General features: G+C 38.6%; 1 protein-coding gene across 2 annotated transcripts in view; it reads left to right on the top strand.

Moving 5' to 3' along the window:
• Positions 1-21,427, top strand: part of LOC128891098 (uncharacterized) — a 226,616-nt gene that overhangs the window by 200,716 nt on the left and 4,473 nt on the right. For both annotated transcript variants that reach the window (XM_054150302.1, XM_054150301.1), the window contains 2 exons: positions 1,520-1,741; positions 20,643-20,879. In XM_054150302.1, the coding sequence (XP_054006277.1) occupies positions 1,520-1,741; positions 20,643-20,879 (459 nt within the window). The remainder of the gene's footprint in view (positions 1-1,519; positions 1,742-20,642; positions 20,880-21,427) is intronic.

Consider the following 21,427-nt stretch of genomic DNA (forward strand, 5'->3'; position numbering starts at 1 on the left):
TTTTTATTCAATATCACGTCCACGGGAAACGTTACACGTTCGATCGAATGTGTATTTGCAATGTCGGTGTATCTACTCCCGACCTCACATTTTCTCTGTTCCATTATCCGTGGACGCTGGGTTATAATGTATCCGGTTCGGTTAGAGCGTCTCGTAGCTGTGCATCCGAGCCAGAACCTGCGTGTAACCCATTGTGCTATCTAGCACCGCAACATTGGTGTTAAATTGCAATTATTAATCGCGGTAAGTAAACTATACGAGGCTGCTACTTCCGTCGTGCGCTCAACCCCTCTTGGAAGCATGAAATCCGGCGGTTTCGTTGCCTCGTAACTCTCGGATCGTTGTCCTCGCAATTTTCCATCGATAACGCTGCGTCATAAATTTATTAAAAGCTCAGAGAGTATCTAAAACACGTTACAGTTTAAGAACACGAATGTTTTTCAACCTTCGTGAACCAAATGCCCACTTTGTCAGGTGGGTTTCTTAATTCGGACACTTTCACTTTTAAGAACTTAAAAGTGCATGTTAATTTTAAAAATGATGTAAGTATAGGCGTTAATAAAACATAAAATGATGCCCTGATTCTAAATTTTTCCAGAAAAGCTCGAGTATCTTTTCCCATTCCTTTTGCGCGAAGAAATGGTAAATTTACATTTGAATGCAAGTCGTGGCACTGCCTTTACAAATTCTCTCTGTGCAGGATTGCGCCATCGAAATTCACTTCTGATCTTGAATTTAGATTTTATTAGAACTTTTTTATCCACCGTATACAGGTTGACGATTCCTCTCGAAAAAATGTGCTTTCCATAAATGCCTCTTAGAGAGAATTGCCGTACGTGTTACTTTATCTTCGGGTGCAGCATGATAAAATAATAGCATAATAAAAGCTTAAATGGCCTTCTAGACGGAGATAAAGTTTGTTCCCTTACATGTAGCACGAAATTTCGTTGATGCATCTCATGCTGGTTAAAAGTCTTTCTTTCATCCCTTAAATAAGCTTCGTGGAGTTTTAAATCATTGCCTAGTTGCAGTCTTATGGAATTTTTTAAAGTAAAATTAAATATTCCGTCAAAAAGTAGCCGATTCAAGCTGTAATTTCCTAAAAGCATTGAGCGTTGTTTACGAAAGATAGGGTCATAACATCCTGAAGAACGTGCTATTTTTAAGGGCGCGACACGTGTCCCGTGTACTTTAGTGGAGCTGTTCCTTTATGCCGGGTAACGAAAGCAAATCTCGTTTCCCGTATAAAATGTGTCGGTATTATCTCCGTGCATTTTTCTCAGCGTGTTTCTGCAGTTTGAAACGCCAATTTCGTTGACAGGCAGCGCAAACATGCCGTCCAACACGTGGTGAAAATTCAATGCTCTTCGAGGTTTGAATTTTTCGACAAAAACCCACCGAATTGTGTAAATTTTATAGAATCCGCGATCGCTGATCGAGTTTGGTTTAGGGGTACATTTAACACCTTTTTGGCTAAACTTTCAAATGTAGTTAATGATGAATCGTTTGTTTGTTTCAGTACCGCGGGCAGTGTTGAGAGAACAATTTGCAAGCGACGTAGAGCCAGACGAAATGAACCTGATGCACGAGTTCGAGGAGGGCTTCGACAGGGCGGATTTCAGGGCGGAATTCAGTCCAAGTCCAAACCTCGAAGGGCCTCAACCGCAACCAAGGGATAACGTTTCCCGAAATTTCCCAACGGCCAGCTCATCGCCGCCACGTGCCCGTACGAACAACGACGGTGAGTACTATACCTGAACGTCGTTACTTCCTCTTCTTTAACTTGTTGGCGGTGAACTGATCCCCATAGGGTGCCACTCGAGTTGCTTTCCGAGAGTTTTCTCGCTTTTTCCCTCCATGCTGAGTCAATCCAACTCCGATACACGTCTCGTTCTATGATTTGATTCGTTTTTCCGCGTTGCACAGACTACAATCAAGTAGAATAAGATGAACTGCACCAACAAAATCGTTTTTGGTAGAAAAAGTACTCGGCAACACTAAAAATTCATACTTGTGCGAATAACACTTTTCAGCAACGGATAAAGCGTCCTTTATTTTCTATCATTTCAATTCATCACTTTGACAGCAATTCACACAACTCGCGAGTTTTATTTCGCGTTAAAATTGCTTCACTCTGTTGCGATGCTTTATTTCAACTGATATAAATTTCTCAATTACCACCCATTTGCGTGGCCTGCTCGTGAAACTTCTCTCTAACAATGTTTCATTATGTTTAAATCTGAAGAACACGCAGGTAATTGCAGAACGAGAATTTTCTCGCGCGTGAAACAGGTTTTTTAATAATTCAAGTGTGAACGGTTGCCTTTAACAACTTTTACACATAGAAATACTTTTTTAAACGAATATATAGAATTCTTTACTTATTTCCTACTTTCCTGCCTAGCAATGTACTTGGATAATAATTGTCTGCAACGTACAGAATTTCCTTTCCCTCCAGAATGTTCCGACAGTGTTTACCATCAGCGTCGATGCCTAGCATCGTAACGCGTTCAAATATTATTGCATCGTGTAACGCAATATTGTTGTTGAATTAATATTCAATTAAAGTGAATTGCACTGTGTAACATAATAACGTTTAATCCGTATCACGATAACATCAGTCAGCTATGAAACATTATGCATGTCCATTGAGAATTGGAACTCGAATCGAGTATCCCTATTGTTTCAATGCAATTCGAGTGGTATCCCTCTACTATAGACGTTTCTTTGTGTGTTGGAGCTTCGTTTAGACTTCTTAGATTTGCACATGCATGTTTACTATAGCTTTTCAGCTTTGCTTCAATCTAAATCTGCACTGACACATGACAACCGTACACAATCGTGCGTGGCATTAGGAGGTCAGAGTCGTTAGCAGCTGCCGCATACCGAACATTAATGCTCGAACGTAATTAAGGTTAATGCAACGCCGATATCATCGTTGTTTGTGACTTATATGCGCATATTGCGGGGAGATAGAAAGATCAGTCTCAGATTAAGGAGAATAGGGTGCCATGAATGAGGGGCATGGAGGCTGTGTCGAACAGTATATATTTACATCCTCTGCGTAATGGCTCACCCTTCCTCCCAAGGAATATGTATTTTTCAGAGGCTGTAAACTGAGCTGGAAGCGTGAAAGTACCTTCCAAAGTTACATTGCTGATGCCATCTTGAAAAGGATTGGAAACACAAAGGATTTATTTCAAAGAGACTCTTCGTGATTTGTGTTTGTAAATTCATCAGAATTAAAGAATAATAGTGATAGTAAAAGAATTATTTTTGCAGCCTTTGTTACCTACATTTCTGCCTATATAAGATTTTACGAGGATTTACGTAACACAGCTTTTTGAGTCGTGGATTTTAGTCATGCTCAAAGATTTAATTATTACAATTGAAATAAACATTTGTAAGTTTTATAGATGAATACAGAGAAACATATCATGAACACCTTATAAAAATTAAAAAATTGACAAATTTCTTTTAAGGTATTTGTCTACTATGGGGAGAAGGATAGATCAGTCCTGAAAGTAGTCGTGATTCGTATTGGGTCAGACACGCTGCCCCTCCGGGACATTTAGCTAAAGAATCACACTGTATAATTCTTACGGTTGATCCCTTCCAGTCGACGACTAATGGCGTCTTCTAAGTCGTGGCTGGTAACGTCGGCGGTTCACCTGACGCTAATAGGAAATCGATATCGTCGTGTTTGTGAATCGAGACGCTCGTCGCGTTGCGGCCACGGGAAATACGAGTCCAAATTCAGTCGACGTCGTTGCCTGGGCGCGTGATACGGTTTCCGAAATCCGGTCAACGATCGCAAACGATGAACCGTCGCTACGTTCTAATAATTTCCTACCATTGTTTTATTGTTGTGCGCGGGACGGGTCGTAACAGCACAAAAGCCCCACGGTTCTTTGTGAAAATGAAAAAAAAAGAATAGACTGAACGAACGAAGCGAATATACCGCACGCGGAGCTTCGTTGTTTTTTTGAACGAAAAAAATTGATTTCGTTGGGGATCCATTCGGGGTATGTCCACTTCTTTTCAAGCTGGATTGAATTATTCTCAGTTTGTCTATGATCGCGGAACAGGTAACGCTAAATTTTTTGATGTTGTGAAGTTACTTTGGAAATCTATTTTCGGATCAGGTGCAAACTTTTCAAGTAAAATGTATTTACAACAAAGGTGCATGAATCAGTCAAGAAAATTTTTAGAAAACAGTAGAACTCGAGAATATTGAAAAATATTAGTGCATCAGTTTCTGAATACCCTTCGAATTGTTGGTCTTGGTGATTTTTTTTTTTATATCCTGCACATGACCACGAATATTCTATTCCCTGCAGAGATTTGCAATCTGGTACCATTGAAACTCCGCAGATGCTAGGGAACTATGTATGTATTTGGCAGACGCTGATCTCTATTGTCTGGGATGGTGTAGCGTTTACTACTTCAGAAACATGGAGCGTGTCATCGGTGTGCTGGTGTTACTAACAGTAGTGGTGGACGTTGGAGACTTGAAGCAGATATAGAGTTCACCGCCAGGTCTGACCGATACAGTACGTTACTACTGGCGCTGAAACCACTGCCAGAAAATTCGAGTAGAAACGGTAGATCGAGTTTGTGGCTCGACAACATTAATCATTTAAAGGAAATTTTACAATGGTCCTACTACGGACGAAACTTTTTAATTACCTGACGAATTAATCGCGTAATTCTTTTTTATCTTGAGCACCTTAAGAATAATATCGTTGTATTCGTACAAAAGTGAAGTCTGAATTAATAACAAAAACTCGTAAGCTTACTCTGAAATAGTCTACATTTTCTTGTCCATTCCAATACAATTAATACTCATCAAATATTCTAAAAGGCACCTGTCGAATACTCCAAAAGCTTCCTTATCAACTCAAGAATTCCGTCCCGTCACCGATAAGGGCACAGATCCACGCATGTTACACGACTCACCTCCAACACCCCTTTAATTAATTGTTCTGTAAATTAACTCGACACGCTCGGAGCGCTTTCGTGTCGCGAATGATATTCATTTACCCAGGGATTCGTCGTATTTCGTTTCAAATATTGACTACGTCGCTCGCGTAATTAATTCAGCGACAATCGCTCGTCGACGCGCGGACAGTGACGATCCCTCGGTGTCTGATAACGCGTAAATACGCGAATGGGCGAGTCGTTGACAGATAAAAGTTTCCGGGCCGCGTAACTTCATAGTAATCAAACGGCGCGTCACCCGTGGAGAGGGGGAAATCTCGTTGTTCGCAACTCCGAAAGCGATTTCCGAGCTAATTTCCCGTCTGGTGATTCCTTTAAACGCCTCCTGCCTCGGCTCGTGTCGCGGCGAGTGAAAAATGAGGGAGAGCGTTGTTTAAGAATGGCAAAGAAAAGAACTCGCAAAAAATTCAGCTTCGGGGAGGTGACTTCGAATTGACAGAACTTTATTAATAATTTAAACAGCTGCCACTTGTGTCGAATGAATCTGTTAATTGGGCTTGATCTCATTCCATCGACGGAAGGATACTTCGAGGAATTTTATTACTATGTAGTTTTGTTGGAGTATTGTGTTAGCGAGACATTCGCTAGGTTAGAAGAGTTGGGTAGAAATATTTATTTGTATTTTGACCCTTAAATCAAATCCAAAATTTATATTTATAAGATGTAGATATTAATTCTGTGTTTTTGCATTGAATCATTTATAACTCTAGTTTATCATAATATGCTATTCATATTTAATTCTCAAAAATTACCCCGATAGTGATCATCCAAAAATGAAAATTGCTTATAAATAATACGTTTTAAAACGCCAAATCGCTACTGAATTACTTAAACCTTCGACTTATATTTCAAAGATTTCTTTTACGAGTCCAGATGCTCTAATTGAAATTCTTTTCGCTCGAACACTTCCAGTCGCGACTTCCGCGTTGCTTTGACCACTTATTTCCAGATGCCGCGCCGACTCGAAGATAAAAAGAAAATCGGGACGAGCGATTCCTTTATCCGAGAGTTCTGTCTCTTTTATTGCGTTTAGCCACTTCTTCGCAACTCGATCTATTTCGTTTGAATACGTTAATGCGAAGAAGAGTATTCGGAATATCGTATTAAATAACTTCGTACTTGGAGCGTTTTGCATATTATCCTGGCAAACTATGTTTATTACATTTACTTTGACGCCGCAGTCGTGAATCTTTTAAACCCATTATGCTACACTACAGTCTATGATAAATTATTTATAGTCTTTCCCGCGTGGGCGAAACACTGGACCGCAATTATTCCCAAAGACTTGATTTATACATATCTATTCTCAGAGATTGAAATATATTAAATACCTACATTTCAAATTATTTTATTTCTCGAGTGAAACCTTAAACGGAGAAATTATTTCAATATCATGTGACAGAATTAATTTTCTGTATACATCTTTAATCAATCTTGTTATTTAATATTGTTACATTCGAACTTTTAAAATATATGGAGTGTTTCGATACTTTCTCTGTCAGACTTACTTTTCTACAGATGGTGCGATTCCTGTGGGCACTTTTAATTGATAATTCTCGTTCGGTAATTAACAAGAACATTTTCTTACTTTTTACTCCAGTGCCACAAAAGAAGGTTTTGCAGGAACGCGGAGGAGTAATGCCTGCGGCTACAAAATTACGTAATTGCGTCCTCAAGGTCTCGCATATTCATGTCTCCGCTACGCTTGGTAACTACATGTTAATTAACTTTAGCGGTAAAATAAAAGTTCTCCCCGTGAGACTGGCAGGTAAATGGTCAAACGGGTGACCGAAAAAGAAACCCGGAAGTTGCGCGCAACCGTTGAAATCCTTGAATTACATTTTTAATTTCAAGGGACATTTCCAAGCTGAAAATTGCATGAAAAATCAGAAATTTGATATCGCTCTGTGTACTTTGGTCAAGGTGTGTACACAGTGATAATTGAGAGCAAATATCCTGAATAATTTTCTTAATAGTAGAGTCTGTTTCTCGAGAAGAAAATGGAAATATGATGACAGTGTTATGTAGAAGATTTCCTGTAAGGCTATAAATAAACGTGTACTGAAAAGAAAGGTATTATATAATAAAACAGAAGAAAATTTTCTTATTATTTTACTCCTTACAATTAGAAGAGACCAAGAAAGCAATTCTTTTAAGACTTTTAAAATATTGTTCTTCTTTTGCGACATCAGTTCAGAATATCGAACGCACATACCATTAATCTCACTGCAATTACAATCTCATTAATTCCTCGACATTTAGCAAACAATGCCACGTAGGTATTCAATGTTTCCAGAAACTAAGCACGCAAACACAAACTGCACTATGCTCACCTAGTGCTAGAAACACAAACAAGCCAAACGATGAGAAGAAAATATTTCCTCTCGCCAAGTTCGTGTTTCTCCTGTCAAGGTGACATAATGTTTCATCGGACTCTTTGTATGTAAACGAATTTTCGATATTGTTGAATTATTTTTGTGCTTTATCTTCAAGCATACATCTTTCGAATAGAAAAATAATGATCATGTAATATATCAATCGAGCCGAAGAAAATTGGCGAAGCAGTGTTCTTCTTCGATTTCCCAGATAACCCTCATCCCTTAATCACGATGACAAAAGTGAGCCTGTAGTTTCGTGCGTTGCATTATACACGGCTGGGCGACTAACTCGTTAAAGTCACGCAACCGAAACCGGGAATAGCGCTTCGAAAGCTACCTCTAGGAAACTTGGAGAGCTTTCGTCCAAGGAGAAGGCTCGAAGGACTCGAGAAGCCTAGGTGTGTGCACCTACATAATTACGTGGCTCTCTGATACGACGCGCCTCGAAGCTTCCACAGGCAACGTCTATGTTGATTATCTTCGAGTAAATCGAGTAACTCGCGGACGTCTTTCTCGGTCTCCCTGTTTGTCGCCTATTTCCGTTACGAGCGTCTGCCGTCGTTTTAGCGACACGATCCAGTGGCAGCTTCCTCTGCCTGGGACGCTGTGGACCTCTTTAAAGGGATACGCTTTTATTTTGGATCGAAAAATGATTCCATTTTATGTTTCTGATGCTTGGCGTATTTAAAATCGATTTATGCATTCTTTAAAATAACGGGTTCTTAGTTCTCGATGTAATCAACCTTGACTGATTAAACTAATCAACTTCAGTCAACGAACTGGTCAAACAAATAAAAATTCCCCTCCCTAACAACCAAATAATAGTCCACGAATCTCAAACTAAAATTTTCGCGGTGTTTCCCGCGACAAACGTTCGGATCTGATTACGAATTGATTACAGTTATCCTCAATATCTATCAACAATGCCTATCAAGCAGCCGATAAAGTGTTGGACGTATAATTTGCGCTCAGTGCGTCTAATTAACTCGAAAATGCATCCTCCGATGTCTCTAAACGGTACGCTCAAAGCTCTCCTGACAAAAGCGGCGCATCAAAGCGACAGAATTTTAGTGCTCTGCTTAGTAATTAGAACAATCACAGGCAAACGGTATTACGTTTCATCGTCGAATACTGGCCGTCTGTTTGTGCATCGACTAGGCCAAGCTATTCACGAATCTGTTGTAATGTTAGTTACTTGAACGTAATGTAATTATCTGTGGGTCGTGTTTGTTACGTTACGATAGATTCTCACTCTGTAGCGAGTACCTCGCCAAAATGTCGTTCGGATTACATTGTTAGGCCGATGACTACAGACAAACGTTTGTCGAGAAACTGATTAACGTGCTGATATTAATTATGGCACTCCATAGAATTTAAGTTCGCGAAAGTGATCGTATTTCGAGATATAAATTTGCCTTCTTAATTAATTGAGAGATTATGTTGAAAATTGTAGACATACATTTCCTGAGTTTGACTTTTGGGTTCGTTTGTGACTTCAGATTTAAATTCTACCCTCCGTTCTCGAGGGAAAACCCTAGAAAATTAACGTCAAAAGTTACGTTCAAAATTTCCATATTGGACATTGGAAAGGGAACTTCATGAAAAAGTGTTATACATCCTGCTGGGGAAAAAAGGTAAAAACCAGGGTGTTATTAGTTTGTCGAGCAAAATTACTTTTCACGAGTCGTGTCTCTCCTGCTCGCTTTTAATCGAATCAAACCTTCTCAAAATCCAATTTCCTCCAAGCGCTACCATTTAATGCCTCCCACGTCGAGAGTTCCTAAAATTCTACGTTCGACCTTGTTAAAATATGAAAGAGAACGTTCTGCAAGAGGGAATTACCGATGTACCTTCAGCTAGGAACACGTACGCGCCGCGATGCTTTTTTTTTTATCGCCCTTCCCGTAGGGAACGCCGATCACGTGTCAGCGCGATAAAATGATCGAGAAACGATGCTACGCTTGATGTCACTCGCATTTCTCTCTTCTGTAGGTCAGGATTAATATCAGAAAGGAACGAAGGGTCTAGGAGAAGAATTGAAACGAAAACAGGTCAGTTTAAAAAATAATTTGTCTTGTGCAACTTACCATACTTACGTAACGTATGGATTAAGGAGTTCATTTGAAAATAAATAGTAGTAATCAATCAGTGAACTCGAGTTGTTATTGCTAGGAATTCTCAAAATATATTCATTTTAATCAATTGTTAATGATAGTAGGTTTCATAGATATGCATCAAATGTTTGTATGTTTCACACAGTTTGCTCTAGTTGGAGAAAAGATTAAGAAAATGCGACAGAAGGTACGCGTAAACAAAGTCAGAATATTCTCGAAGAATTGGCCATAAAAGAACAACGAACAGAAACGGGGACACAGAGGGAATAATTAAAAAAAAGGTGATTTATCAAGTAGGTAGGAAGAAAAAAAAAGGGAAAGAATGTTCGAAACGAAAACAATGGCTGGAGAAACTCGAAAGACGATACGAACCCGAGAACTCGGTTCAAAAGAACAATACAAACGGATATTTGCATAAAGAAACGGGTAAATAGGTCGCTCGTGGAAAAAAAAACGAAGACCGAACTAAAAGCTACTACTTTGAAATGTTGGTTGAAAATCAACTTTGAGACGTGTAGAAGCCGGCGATAAAAAGAAAATTGGGGAGAGGGGGGTAACGCACGAAAAGAGTAATGCACTCGAAGAAAGAAATAAACGATGGGAATGAAAACGGTGCGGTAACGAAGAAAGCAAACTAATTAAAAGAGAGATAAAACGAAAAGGAACAACAAGAACACTGGAAAAGAGGATTCCGTAAAAACGGCTGGCGCAAACTAGCGTAAAAGTGAACCGAAAATCAAGCGAACGCCCGAATAAAACGAGCGCATTCGCGGTGTGCTTGAAAAACCTGTAACTATCTAACGTCGGAAAAACTGATACTGCCAGAGTGCGTGGAGAGATACTTTCCAAGAGAACCAGAATTCATTGAAAACCAGAAGTGTATCAATACTGAACCCATAAACGACAGTGACAGAAAATGATCTACTACCTAGCTTCATACATGACACTATATTGTCACTGTCGAGCTCGATAATCCTACAAGAAAGACGTGCTACTTAGATAACAGTGTTCAAGATTCAACCACCAAGAGACAAGCCTGACAGTCAACATAATGAAGAAGGAGGCCGCAAAGAAAGAAGGACAGAGCTCTCCTATGGGGTCTCGCAGAATTGGATATAACGTCCGAGGGATATTGCATTCGACGTCAGACGACGTCGACGCCCGGCGCCTGCGATGCGCTGGACAAAGCCGTCCCATAAAGTCGAGGAATTCTTTTGTCGTGGACGCAATTCAAAACGCGGATAATGAACAGGATCGTTGACAACGCGGTTCTATCGCGATCGGTGGTGCGTCTTGGACGGTACGCGATTCCGCGGCCAGCCTAGACCCAACGTTGCTCCCAAACTATTACGTGCCTAGCCAGAAATTAAGGAGGCGGGGGTGGATGGTGGCCGGTTTTAATTAGAAGCCTGAATTATCTACGCGGCTGGTAACAGGACGCTTAGTCGCGAGAGGAAACGGTCGTTACAGCGTGCGGTCGAATGAACCATTCCCATGGCCGATTTTGAGGATTTTGCTTTAATGCACGAGGGTAAGGGAGAGGATGGGTTCACTGGCAAAGGAGGCCTTCCGCGATGGAAACTGTGGGGTGGTCTGGTGGGCGCCTCTAATTGCAGCGCATGCGGTCGGGGTATTTGTCGCGACCGTTAGCGTGGAGTTATAGGTAGTTATTACTCTTTTATTCTAGTTAACGTTGACTGGGAAACTGTAATTTGGGTTACAATGGGACAACCGTGATTTCTGATGTAGGGTATGATTGAGGGAGATTGAGACTAAAACTTCAAATTTAGGAAAAACATAAAAAGTGATTGAGAAATAATGTAATTATGCTTTTCACTATTGATTTATTTATTGCTGAATTTATTTTGCTTGAGAAATGAATAACCTAGCCTGACTACATCATAGAGTTGAAACATTAAACTATATATATATATTAAATATATTTTTCGAAGCAAATTATTACCCCTATCCTTACTTTCAAAATTTACCAAACACTTGACTATGACTAATCGTTAACAATAAATAGAAGAAGTCTCTAATTGGAACTCACGATAATTGATTAATAAGGAGTTTCCTTTTCAAGAAACTAATACAATCGCGTCGTTACATTACCGCGGATTTTATCGCAGCAACCTTTTAATTAAAGATAATGGTCGACGATTCTGTAGCCCTCAGAAAGTCGATCCTATCTTTTCCATCGAACATCGTACCCGAACTTGGATCAGGGGTTCCTACCGTTCCATTTCTGGAGGAAGAAAATATTGGCCAAGTTTTCGACGAAAACGCCCCGTCTCTCGCGTAATCTCTCGCAGGCGATTAGATAAGCGGATTTAATAATCGATCCCTCTTTTCTGGCAGCCTTCGACAGAGCCGAACGAGGACCTACGTCAATGGGACCGTCGCGAAATTAAATTTTGACGATCGTTGCGAGGGAAGAATTCGCCATCGTCGGCGTCGTTCCCCTCGACTCGATTCGGCCAATGATTAAAAATTGCAGCGAGGATCATTGATTGCGAACGACCTTCCCATCTTAGATGCTATTGTTATTGGTAGTGGAGTAACTTGTTGGGGAGGGTAGGAGATGGTGGTCACCAATTTGTTGGTGATTTTGGAAATCCTGTCTAACAATGTGTGTATATTCCTATAATTTATTTAATTTCTTCAGTCACAGAATTCAACCATGAAAATTATGAATAAATATTCACAATTAAATTTTCCACGTATTTGTCAATTTTATTCAATCAAAATACCAAAAATTGTAGCTCTTTACGAGCTACATAAAAATGCCGAGTGTTAAAGGATCATCCTAATCAAAATTGATTGAATTCCACGAGACACGGAAGTACGCATTACGGCGTGGTTGACTGGGTGGAAATCAGACTAGATCGATGAAGAAGCAATTATCGAACAGCTGTCGCAGTGTCAATGTCTACCAAGTTGGCCGATGCAGTTGCGCAAACTTTCAAACCCTTCAGACCTCAATTCCTGCATCCCTCGCACCAGAACTCGTGATCGTCCATGAACTTTACGACATCGTCGTCTGGAAATACAGTCGAATTTCCACGAAGAATACCAACAAGCACCTGTGTTATACTTTCGTGTTCTATTTATTAGGTTTGTCAGATTTGCAGTATACGGTTACATCGCGAACACTCGTCGATTTCACTGGTCACTCGTTAATTACTGCGAAAATGGAAATTTACGCGTAATCAACGTTAAATGCAGTTTATGTCCCTTTAAATCTCATTTACGAAAATTGGGAACTGGCACTGGCAATTCGATGAAACGAAACGAAATTCGAGAAAAATCTTTGAAAGGGAGATGTACATAAAATCTGGAACACTTGTCAAAAGGTTTCTGTGATTTGTTGGAACATCGTTGTAAAACGAATCTAAATTACTCTGAAATCTTTGAAATTAATGTTAGATTCTCTGACCGCTTGGATGGAACTGAGTCTACAATTCAAATAATATCAATACATAAATTAGAATTATTTATGCAGTTTAATGTAGAAAATTATGTCACTAAATTAAAATTAATTACTTCTACAACAATTTTTTAAAAACAAAAATTTTAGATTGAAATGGATTTTAGTGTAATATCAACGCAATCGATGCATAGTTGAATTACTTGTCTGATAATCGTCGAATAAAATATCTATTTGGTTATCTTTGGACTCCGTTAATAGTTCCTGTTAATTGTTCCCAACTGTAATGAAGCCATAGGCAATTAAGACTCGCATCGGCGTTGCGCTAGAGACTGAACTGTAGATAACAAGTTTGACGTTAGTAATGAGAGAATACTAATATGCTGCAGGTGTAATCTAATTCTGATTAGAGAGACGTTCGTTTGCCAAATTTCCACGCATTCACTCTCTGTCTCGTCAACTATCATCGTAGTCGTCGAAGAAATCACAGATTGCACTTGGAACAGAATATACAACAAATATGCATAGGTGTATTTGTATCTGTTGGTATAAATATGGATGTTAATACGAACACTTAATAATAATAATATTAATTTATACAGTGCTGTAATGGAGTTGAAAGAGCTCAATTTTTGTAGTCGTGTAAATCGCTAGTGAAATGTTTTTTACAATAATACGAGATAGCTGTACTCGTGTTCGCTAAAGTGTCGAACGAAAAAGTTGTTAACCGAACTGGCAACGTCGATAACTCAGTTCCGAAGCGTCGAGAAGTTGGCGAGCCTCGAGGCGCAACTTGCATATTGTTGCAATATAAGGGTCAAGCCTGTCGATGAACTTTGCGAAGCTGCCGAGGGAACGTGCTATAACTACGAGTCATCCCCTAAACGGAAAACACCAGCACGGAATTGTTCATTCAACTTGTAACTCTTAATTTAGAAACCGAAACTAGAATTTTCGTCTAAAGGTCTGTATCTATGGAGCTGGTCTCAATAAGAAGATTCACACAAGAAATCATATTCCCCACGATTCCTTCAACAAGTATCGTTAATAATTAATTTAACTATTTTCAGAAATTAATTTATAATTAGTCAAATCAATAGATATAAAAATATAGAAAAATTCCTCACAATTACTGTGTTGAGTAAATACTAATTTTGAACCGGAGATATTAATTTTAATTGCATTTCGAAGTTTCAGGGTGTTATTCCAACGTTTTTTAAGGAAGTAATGTTCTATAAATTACACAACTATCAAATGAAGTTAAAAATGGCCCGCGCTCATTATTCCTTCGTTATTAACATACACGATTACCCCAAGGCGTAAATTGTAGCTAAAATATGCAACATTTTAATGTCGAAACGAGAGGGTTTTAATATTCTGTTTATTGCATACAACGTAGCCGCGGTTTTCGCATTTGCATCGGTAATAGTTTCCCATGCGCGTTACGAAAATATGCAAAATACGCTAATTGAAACCCTGTTTATAGACATTTTGATTATGTCTCACGCGCAAATGTAACGCCCATGGAAATTAAAAAAAGATTAATGAATTGTTTTTGCGCGCGTATTTTACAGTCAGTCGATTCCTCGAACGACGTGTTTCGAGCTGCTCTCGTTTGGAAACGGGTCGATGAGAAAAATTGTGAAAACGCTAATTGTTCCTTCTGAATCAGCTTCGTTAAATCAGCTACGTTTCCGATGGGTCATAAAAGTTGCGTTAATCAAAGATTTATCCGCCGTGCTATGAGTATTAATTTTACGGTTCTGTCGTTCGATAGCCTGTGTTAATTAACAATCGCGTTAACGCGATGTGGGGCTCTTAGTTAATCTCGAAAAAGAAGGAAGCAAGGGAGGAAAACAGTGGAACAAGCGCTATAAATTCGTGCGTAAATCTGCTAATGAAACATGCTGCGGAACGTGCCGCTGGTACAATTATTGGCTAATAAAATGGCCGTCGAACAACGTCGCTTCCTTCATGACAAACTACCGCTTAAATTCATGTAATTTCGGAAATGTGACCCATTTTCTCAGGATTATGTTATCGTTTGGGTTCATAAGTCTTGTGTGATCGCTATTAAGTTATGTCTGTTCAAAGAACATTAAATACAACGGAGAAGTAAAATTAGTTAATTAAAATTCGTCGATTCAATTTAGAGGTGTGCAAAGAACCGAGAGCCATTGTGACTCTCCATGCTTAACATAAAATTAGCGAATAGAAAGGGAATGATATGACAATGTTATGTTATCAGAAGGTGATACAACCTTTTCATACCTATTAAAGTATAGTATTTTCTCAGTTCTTGATCTATTTAACTAAATGACAGCATCGTATATACTTACCTCTCCACTCTATAATCGTGTGGTCAGGAATCTTGATTTCCTAAGCGAGTCCTATGGATCTAATCAGAGTCAGATTGCGTCTATAGTGTTCCAATGTATGGATAGTGAATCGCTGACCGATGGACCAATCTGTGACGGAACAATCATCGGTGCAACATCATACCAATACAGATGGTTCTGTCGTCGATAAGCCTACGTGCCAAATGCTATTAACGTGAGTTAACGAACAAGAATTGATGAAAGGACAATCCTTTTCAGTTAGCGTCAAAATAGCTTCACATTTGCCATTCTATGGCATAGATAACGAAAGAAAATATAAAATAGTTCTGACACAAGTATACAAAAATTAGACTTGACCAGGTAAGAATAGAAAATAAATACATGCAAACATGTGTCAGTGCAGACAGGCAGAAAACACGCACGATTATCAACGCACACCATTTGACGAATATTTAGCGAACTTAATATTTCAATAAAATATTTTATCGCGTTGGATTTCACTGAATATCCAGCGATAAAAATATTTGGTCATAAATAGCTCGACAACAAACAAACGAATCTGAATCACCGCAATTGCGTGTCGTCCCGATACGTCATATTCATTTTTTATATGTGTATGTATGTCGCGGTTAAATCCTGCGATTTCGCTAAATATCGAGTTGACAAAAATATATCGCGATCCGTCGATTAATCGCATGTGTAGAGAAATGCACGTTCGATAGGAAATCGCATGCGGGCATTGTTTGAAGCATTTATTTTTCCAATTGCTCTGACAGATAGTATTGTAATCGACGAGAAGAAACGTCTCGACTGACCCGGGAACGGAAACGTGGTGAATATTCTTGCCTGTGTCACGATTGTTTCCGTATTTAGCAAACTGTTTAATAGCGTCAAATAGAGACCTGGAACGAATCTCCCAATTGATTAAACTTTCATGGTCGAGCGAACTCATTGGAAAGCGTAAACAGAGTTCTTCAGCAAGCCGAGAATTAATCGACTGTTGTAACTTCAATGGATCGGAAGTTACACGTTTACTTCTATCAATTTCTCGTATCCCCATTTCCCTCCCATTCGTTGCGTTTCATTCTTGAAAATTGTTCAGCTGTACGGCTGAAATACGAATATTAATTATACGTATTTATACTTGGCTCGTCTCTTTTTCCATAGTGCAGTATCATTTCTATCACACAATACAGGAACACTGTTCTAATTGAACAAACGATTATGCAACTATCAAGGCTATACTTAAAACTAAGTCAATTGCAGATGAAACTGTTTTCTACAAGATAGCATATTTCCGCACATTCTATTCTACGCTTAAGTTTGTTTTGAAGTCTTGAACTATTAAATAATAATCTTTACGAAAATGCAATGCTATGCTCAGAACTTTTCAATTTTTGTTTATCATAATTTATATTCAATCGAAACTGTTTACTCTCAAGATTTTTCATTTCTCTGTTCCTGTCAGAATTTAATAACGTGGAAATTATTTCCAAGAAAGCTCCATTCGAACTGTTTAAATGGAAGCTATTAAAAAAGTTTTCCAACCGTTCCAAGCCCTGTTCGATACCCTACGTGTTTAGGATACCATTCCGTGGACAGTGCGAACTATGTGCAAAGTCTCAGCCAAATCGGCGACCGACCTGAATGTCACAGGGTCCCTCCCGCAGCTTACCGAATTTAAATTCTCGAAATAGCATGAATAAATGCTTTGTTTTAATAGAGTAAAACATTACTGAACTCCCTTACAGAACTCTGGAACTCGTAAATGGAAATAGTTCATTTCTGTTGAAGATGGGAATAGTTCGTCACTATTCTAAACCGACAAATCAATTCGTGTTCTAATTAATAACTCGTAAAATTTCCAATTTCTTCAACTCAACCATTACAGTTTGTCCTTTGAAAAATACTCTTCTTCAAACCAAAAAAAAAGGGTTGATAATTCTCTATATTTTCTGACGATACTAAAACTCCAATTTAAATACCAATTTAAATCAACACATATCGATATACTCATGTTCAAGAAAATGTATGCATTCTCACCACATATATTTCCTGACCCAGTGAAATCAAGATTTGAAACGAAGGAATCGGAACGACCGTAGGATTTCGTCGAGGAAAATATGACTGTGTCGAATAATTATCCGAAAACCGCAGAACCGATGCTTATTATCGCTCGTGGTTGGTTACATAACTAAATATTTGTGAACACGCTTCGAATGACACTATCTGGTCGGCTGTGCAAATTCGCTAGACGCGCTGATAGCGTTCGCGTTTTAAATGTTTGCCGAGAGTTCACCGTCGTTTCGTTGAATTTTCGCAGCGAAGATCGAGCACCGATCCGTTTAACGTACGCCACCGAAAAAGAGGCAGGGAAATCGGTCCACGGCCGGGCCGCACTTAATTAAAAGTTGATCGTCCCGCTTCAGGGAAACAGTGTTTTGCTCCGCAAGCTTGGATCTTGGTGAAATTTAGAGGAAAATAGGGGATCGGTGAAAATAACGCGATCCCATGGCCGAAATTGTGTTCAGCGAACCTTGCCTTAACAGCCGGTTCGTATGAAAAATTTAAGAGAAAATATTCGATCACAGAGTCAGTGTTCTAATGTTCTTTTTACTAAAGTTTCGAGAATGAACAAAGCGAGAGGAAAATTTCATGATAGAAGTTGTTGAGATATTTATTTACTTATTATTTTTATAATTAAATATAGTCTTCGTTTACTTCTTAAAAAATGTGAGAACCAAGAGACACGTTTCACCGAGGTTGAGAAGGGAATTGGAGACTGAGAAATGTTTGGAATTAAGCCTGAATGAAAAGTTCCACTCGACCCATGTTATATTTCGTCGCGGTGTCGATGCCAGTTCAAAATCTCGCATCAGCTAATGTGCTGATTCCCATGAGAATTCCATCGCGTCAGCAGAATTGCGCAACGAAGCGGTTCCGTTCATGTAAATCAGTGCCATCGAAACGTTCTCGTAAAGAACCACGATCGAGTGCCTCGGTCCTTTTAATCCAAAGAGGAACATTCATTCTTATCTTCGTTTTGGAGTCGTGAGTTTACGTTTTAATACTAACAATAAGTATATGTATATGTTATTGGACCACTAGAATTATAAAATAATAAATTGTTATTAGTGGAGTTAAAATTATAAAACTGTTACTACTATTGAAGCTAAAAGTGTATCGTTGTTAATAGAGGAATTAAAACCATGAAATTATTATTAGGTGGAGCTAAAGTAATGAAATTATTAACAGAGGAACTAGAATGATGAAATTACCGTTAAGTGGAGCCAAAATGATAATATTAATACTAGACGAGTTGAAATCATAATTACTAATTAAGAAACTAGAATTGCAATTATCATTCTGTTTTGAAATAAAATGAACCTAATGCAATGTATCTAATTATTGTTAGAAAAACTAAAATCAAATTTAGCCTTAGAGAAACTACGATTGCAATAATTATTCTTTTTTTTTTTTCAATAAAATAGATCTACTTCATCGCGATTTTTACCTGCATTATGCTTCGTCCGAGATTGACAGAGACATTATCGTGGGGCCTCGATGATGAAGTCATTAGTTTCTTTCGACATAAAGTAAATCTAGATTCCCAAAATGGCGTAATTGTTAGTTAGCTGCTCTCGCGACAATGGATCGCGTGAAATTTTGCGTTCTCCAAAAGTGGCAAGGACATTTTCGTGGAAGTTCGGTGTTGGAGAGGCACAATGCATACCGATTTCGCCACGTACCGCACGTAGTCCTGCGGCATGAGTGACAAAGCTCCGTGCAACGTGCTGATGTATAATACGCGAACTTCGAATTTCCATTCCCATTGGCATTCAACCAGGGCCGCGCACCGTCTCACTGAAAAATATCCGTCCTCGGGCTGTTCGAGGTCTGAAAACCTGTCGAAAACTACTGTAGTATCGGTATCTCCTTCGCAAAGCCATCGATCCGTGAAAAAAACACGGGGTGAACGACATGTCGCGGGTTATCCGCAGACTTACCCACATTTTACCCCTGGTACCTGTTAATAGCTCGCTCGATGACGCTTCGTGTTTGAGGAACAACACAAACGCAAGCCAAACGTCTTTATGAAAGTTAGATTTCACCTACACCCTAAATCAGAAGTAGCAAACTGAAATTAAATTGATTTCTAACTATTTTAGTTATAATAATAATAAAATTTGCAATTTGTAATAATAATAAAAACGTGGTAATAACAAGCGTAAAATTATTTTCGATTGATACATCGGCTCTAAAATGGCGCTCCGTAATTATTAATTCCAGGTCATTCTAAATTCTAAAAATTTGTTTCGAAAATGGTCCAATTGTTAGTAAAAATATATTATCAGCCCTTGTGTGAATATTTTCTCTTTGGATATCCTCTATTTCTTTCACACAGCACCCCTGTATCTCGCATTAATCGCAACTGTATAATAACGACACGATTGCAATTTGGTGGTGGATTATCATTCTCGCTATCAATTCTCTGTATATAACCTAACTCTAAATAATTCACCGTCGCCTTGACAAGAATACTGCTATCGTCTCGCGTAATTCTCCGACGAATTTCCTGTAAATTTCATCTAATAACGAATTGTAAATAGAAGTGTCAATTTCTCGAATTTATCTCTGTCGTCTATCAAATAATCAGCTCGACTTTGGCTTTTTGTAAATAACCGAACAGGGGATGGTCAATGTGAAATATTGGCACCTGTCCGCGCATTGCGATCTCATTTCACCGCAACTCACCTGATCGTACACCTCGGTAGCGATGGGAACAATTTACTTTGTGACGTTGATGTGTTCTTCGGCAAGTTCTATAGTCGAGTTAAGCTCAATTAGCCCTTTGAAGTATTTTCTAGTGTCAAAGAGGACGAAACTATGCCATATTCCATCAACTTGCATTTAAATTACATAAAGTGAACGAAATAAAATTTATTTAGTTTACATCTGAGACCGAAAGACTTTCTTGTTTTTTGAGGAAGGATAAGCCTTCCACAAAATTCGAAAACTACTCTAAACCTTTTTAAAGATTACGTAGATCACTCTACATAATATATACATTTTCAGAAGTTAATTCCAAACATTTGCACAGAATATCAATGAAATTAAAAAAATATTACCTTTGTAAAAGGGCAATCAAAGTTTTCCCTTTTTTAGTTTACTCAAAATACTAGCAAGAAATAATGAATGAGTCACTAAAAACCCTGTAAAATGGTTGTAGCGCTCATAAATAATTAATATAAATCAAAAAAAAAACGTGAATACATTCTCCAAAGTTAATAGAGCGTTGAATATCGTTCCCATCGCTATTTTCGAACACGAACTCTCTCCTTCACCAGATCTCTGAATTCATTCGTTTATCGCGCCTACACAGTGGACACACGATCGAAGAACTTTAAATCGGTCGGTGTAGGAGCGAAAGATATAACGCCCACGGTTATTCAAGGGATGATAATGATCGAGAACAACGTGGCCGATATTACTAGGGACATTTCCACCAGTACGATGTCGCCGATTAATTGCACAACAGTAGTCTACGCCTATCCTGAAGAGGATCGTGTCGTTGTTGGATATATCAATGAATGGATCAATGCATATTCGTTCATATCGAGTAAGTATTACACTTTTCCCTCCTCCTTCTCCCATTCTATCGGCTGGTAACACGCTCAATGGACTTTCCATCCTGGTTTCGACTCTTTTTAATCAAAGGTCGCTGCGTTGCAAATTGTCAGTAAAATGAGTTTTCGTTCTTCCTGACTGCTGAAAAAATTACCCACACTCGGTATATTATTTAAATTATATAATTTACTTACGTTAAGTTAGTAGGAAACCCCGTTATTTCGTCAGTTGGTAATGCTGCTCGTTTATTTACTTATTGTCTCTAAATCAATATGTTAATTATTGAAAAACGTTAGTCTGATAGTCAACTCATAGTCTGATTCTAATTCCTTGAACTGTTTTTCTAGAAACTAAGTTCTAAATGAATTTTAACTTGTAGCAAGAGGGAACTTAATTTAAGATATATATTATGCATTGACGTGAATCAGAATGTGTGTCAAACACATTTTAAATTTGTAAATTCTCCCAAGGACTTTTAGAAGACCTGTGAGTTTATTATTATAAGTGAATAAATACTTGGTAAACTAGTTTGTTGAATAC

The sequence above is a fragment of the Hylaeus anthracinus genome, unplaced genomic scaffold (assembly GCF_026225885.1).
Source record: "Hylaeus anthracinus isolate JK02 unplaced genomic scaffold, UHH_iyHylAnth1.0_haploid 12001, whole genome shotgun sequence".
Classification (NCBI taxonomy): Eukaryota; Metazoa; Arthropoda; class Insecta; order Hymenoptera; family Colletidae; genus Hylaeus; species Hylaeus anthracinus.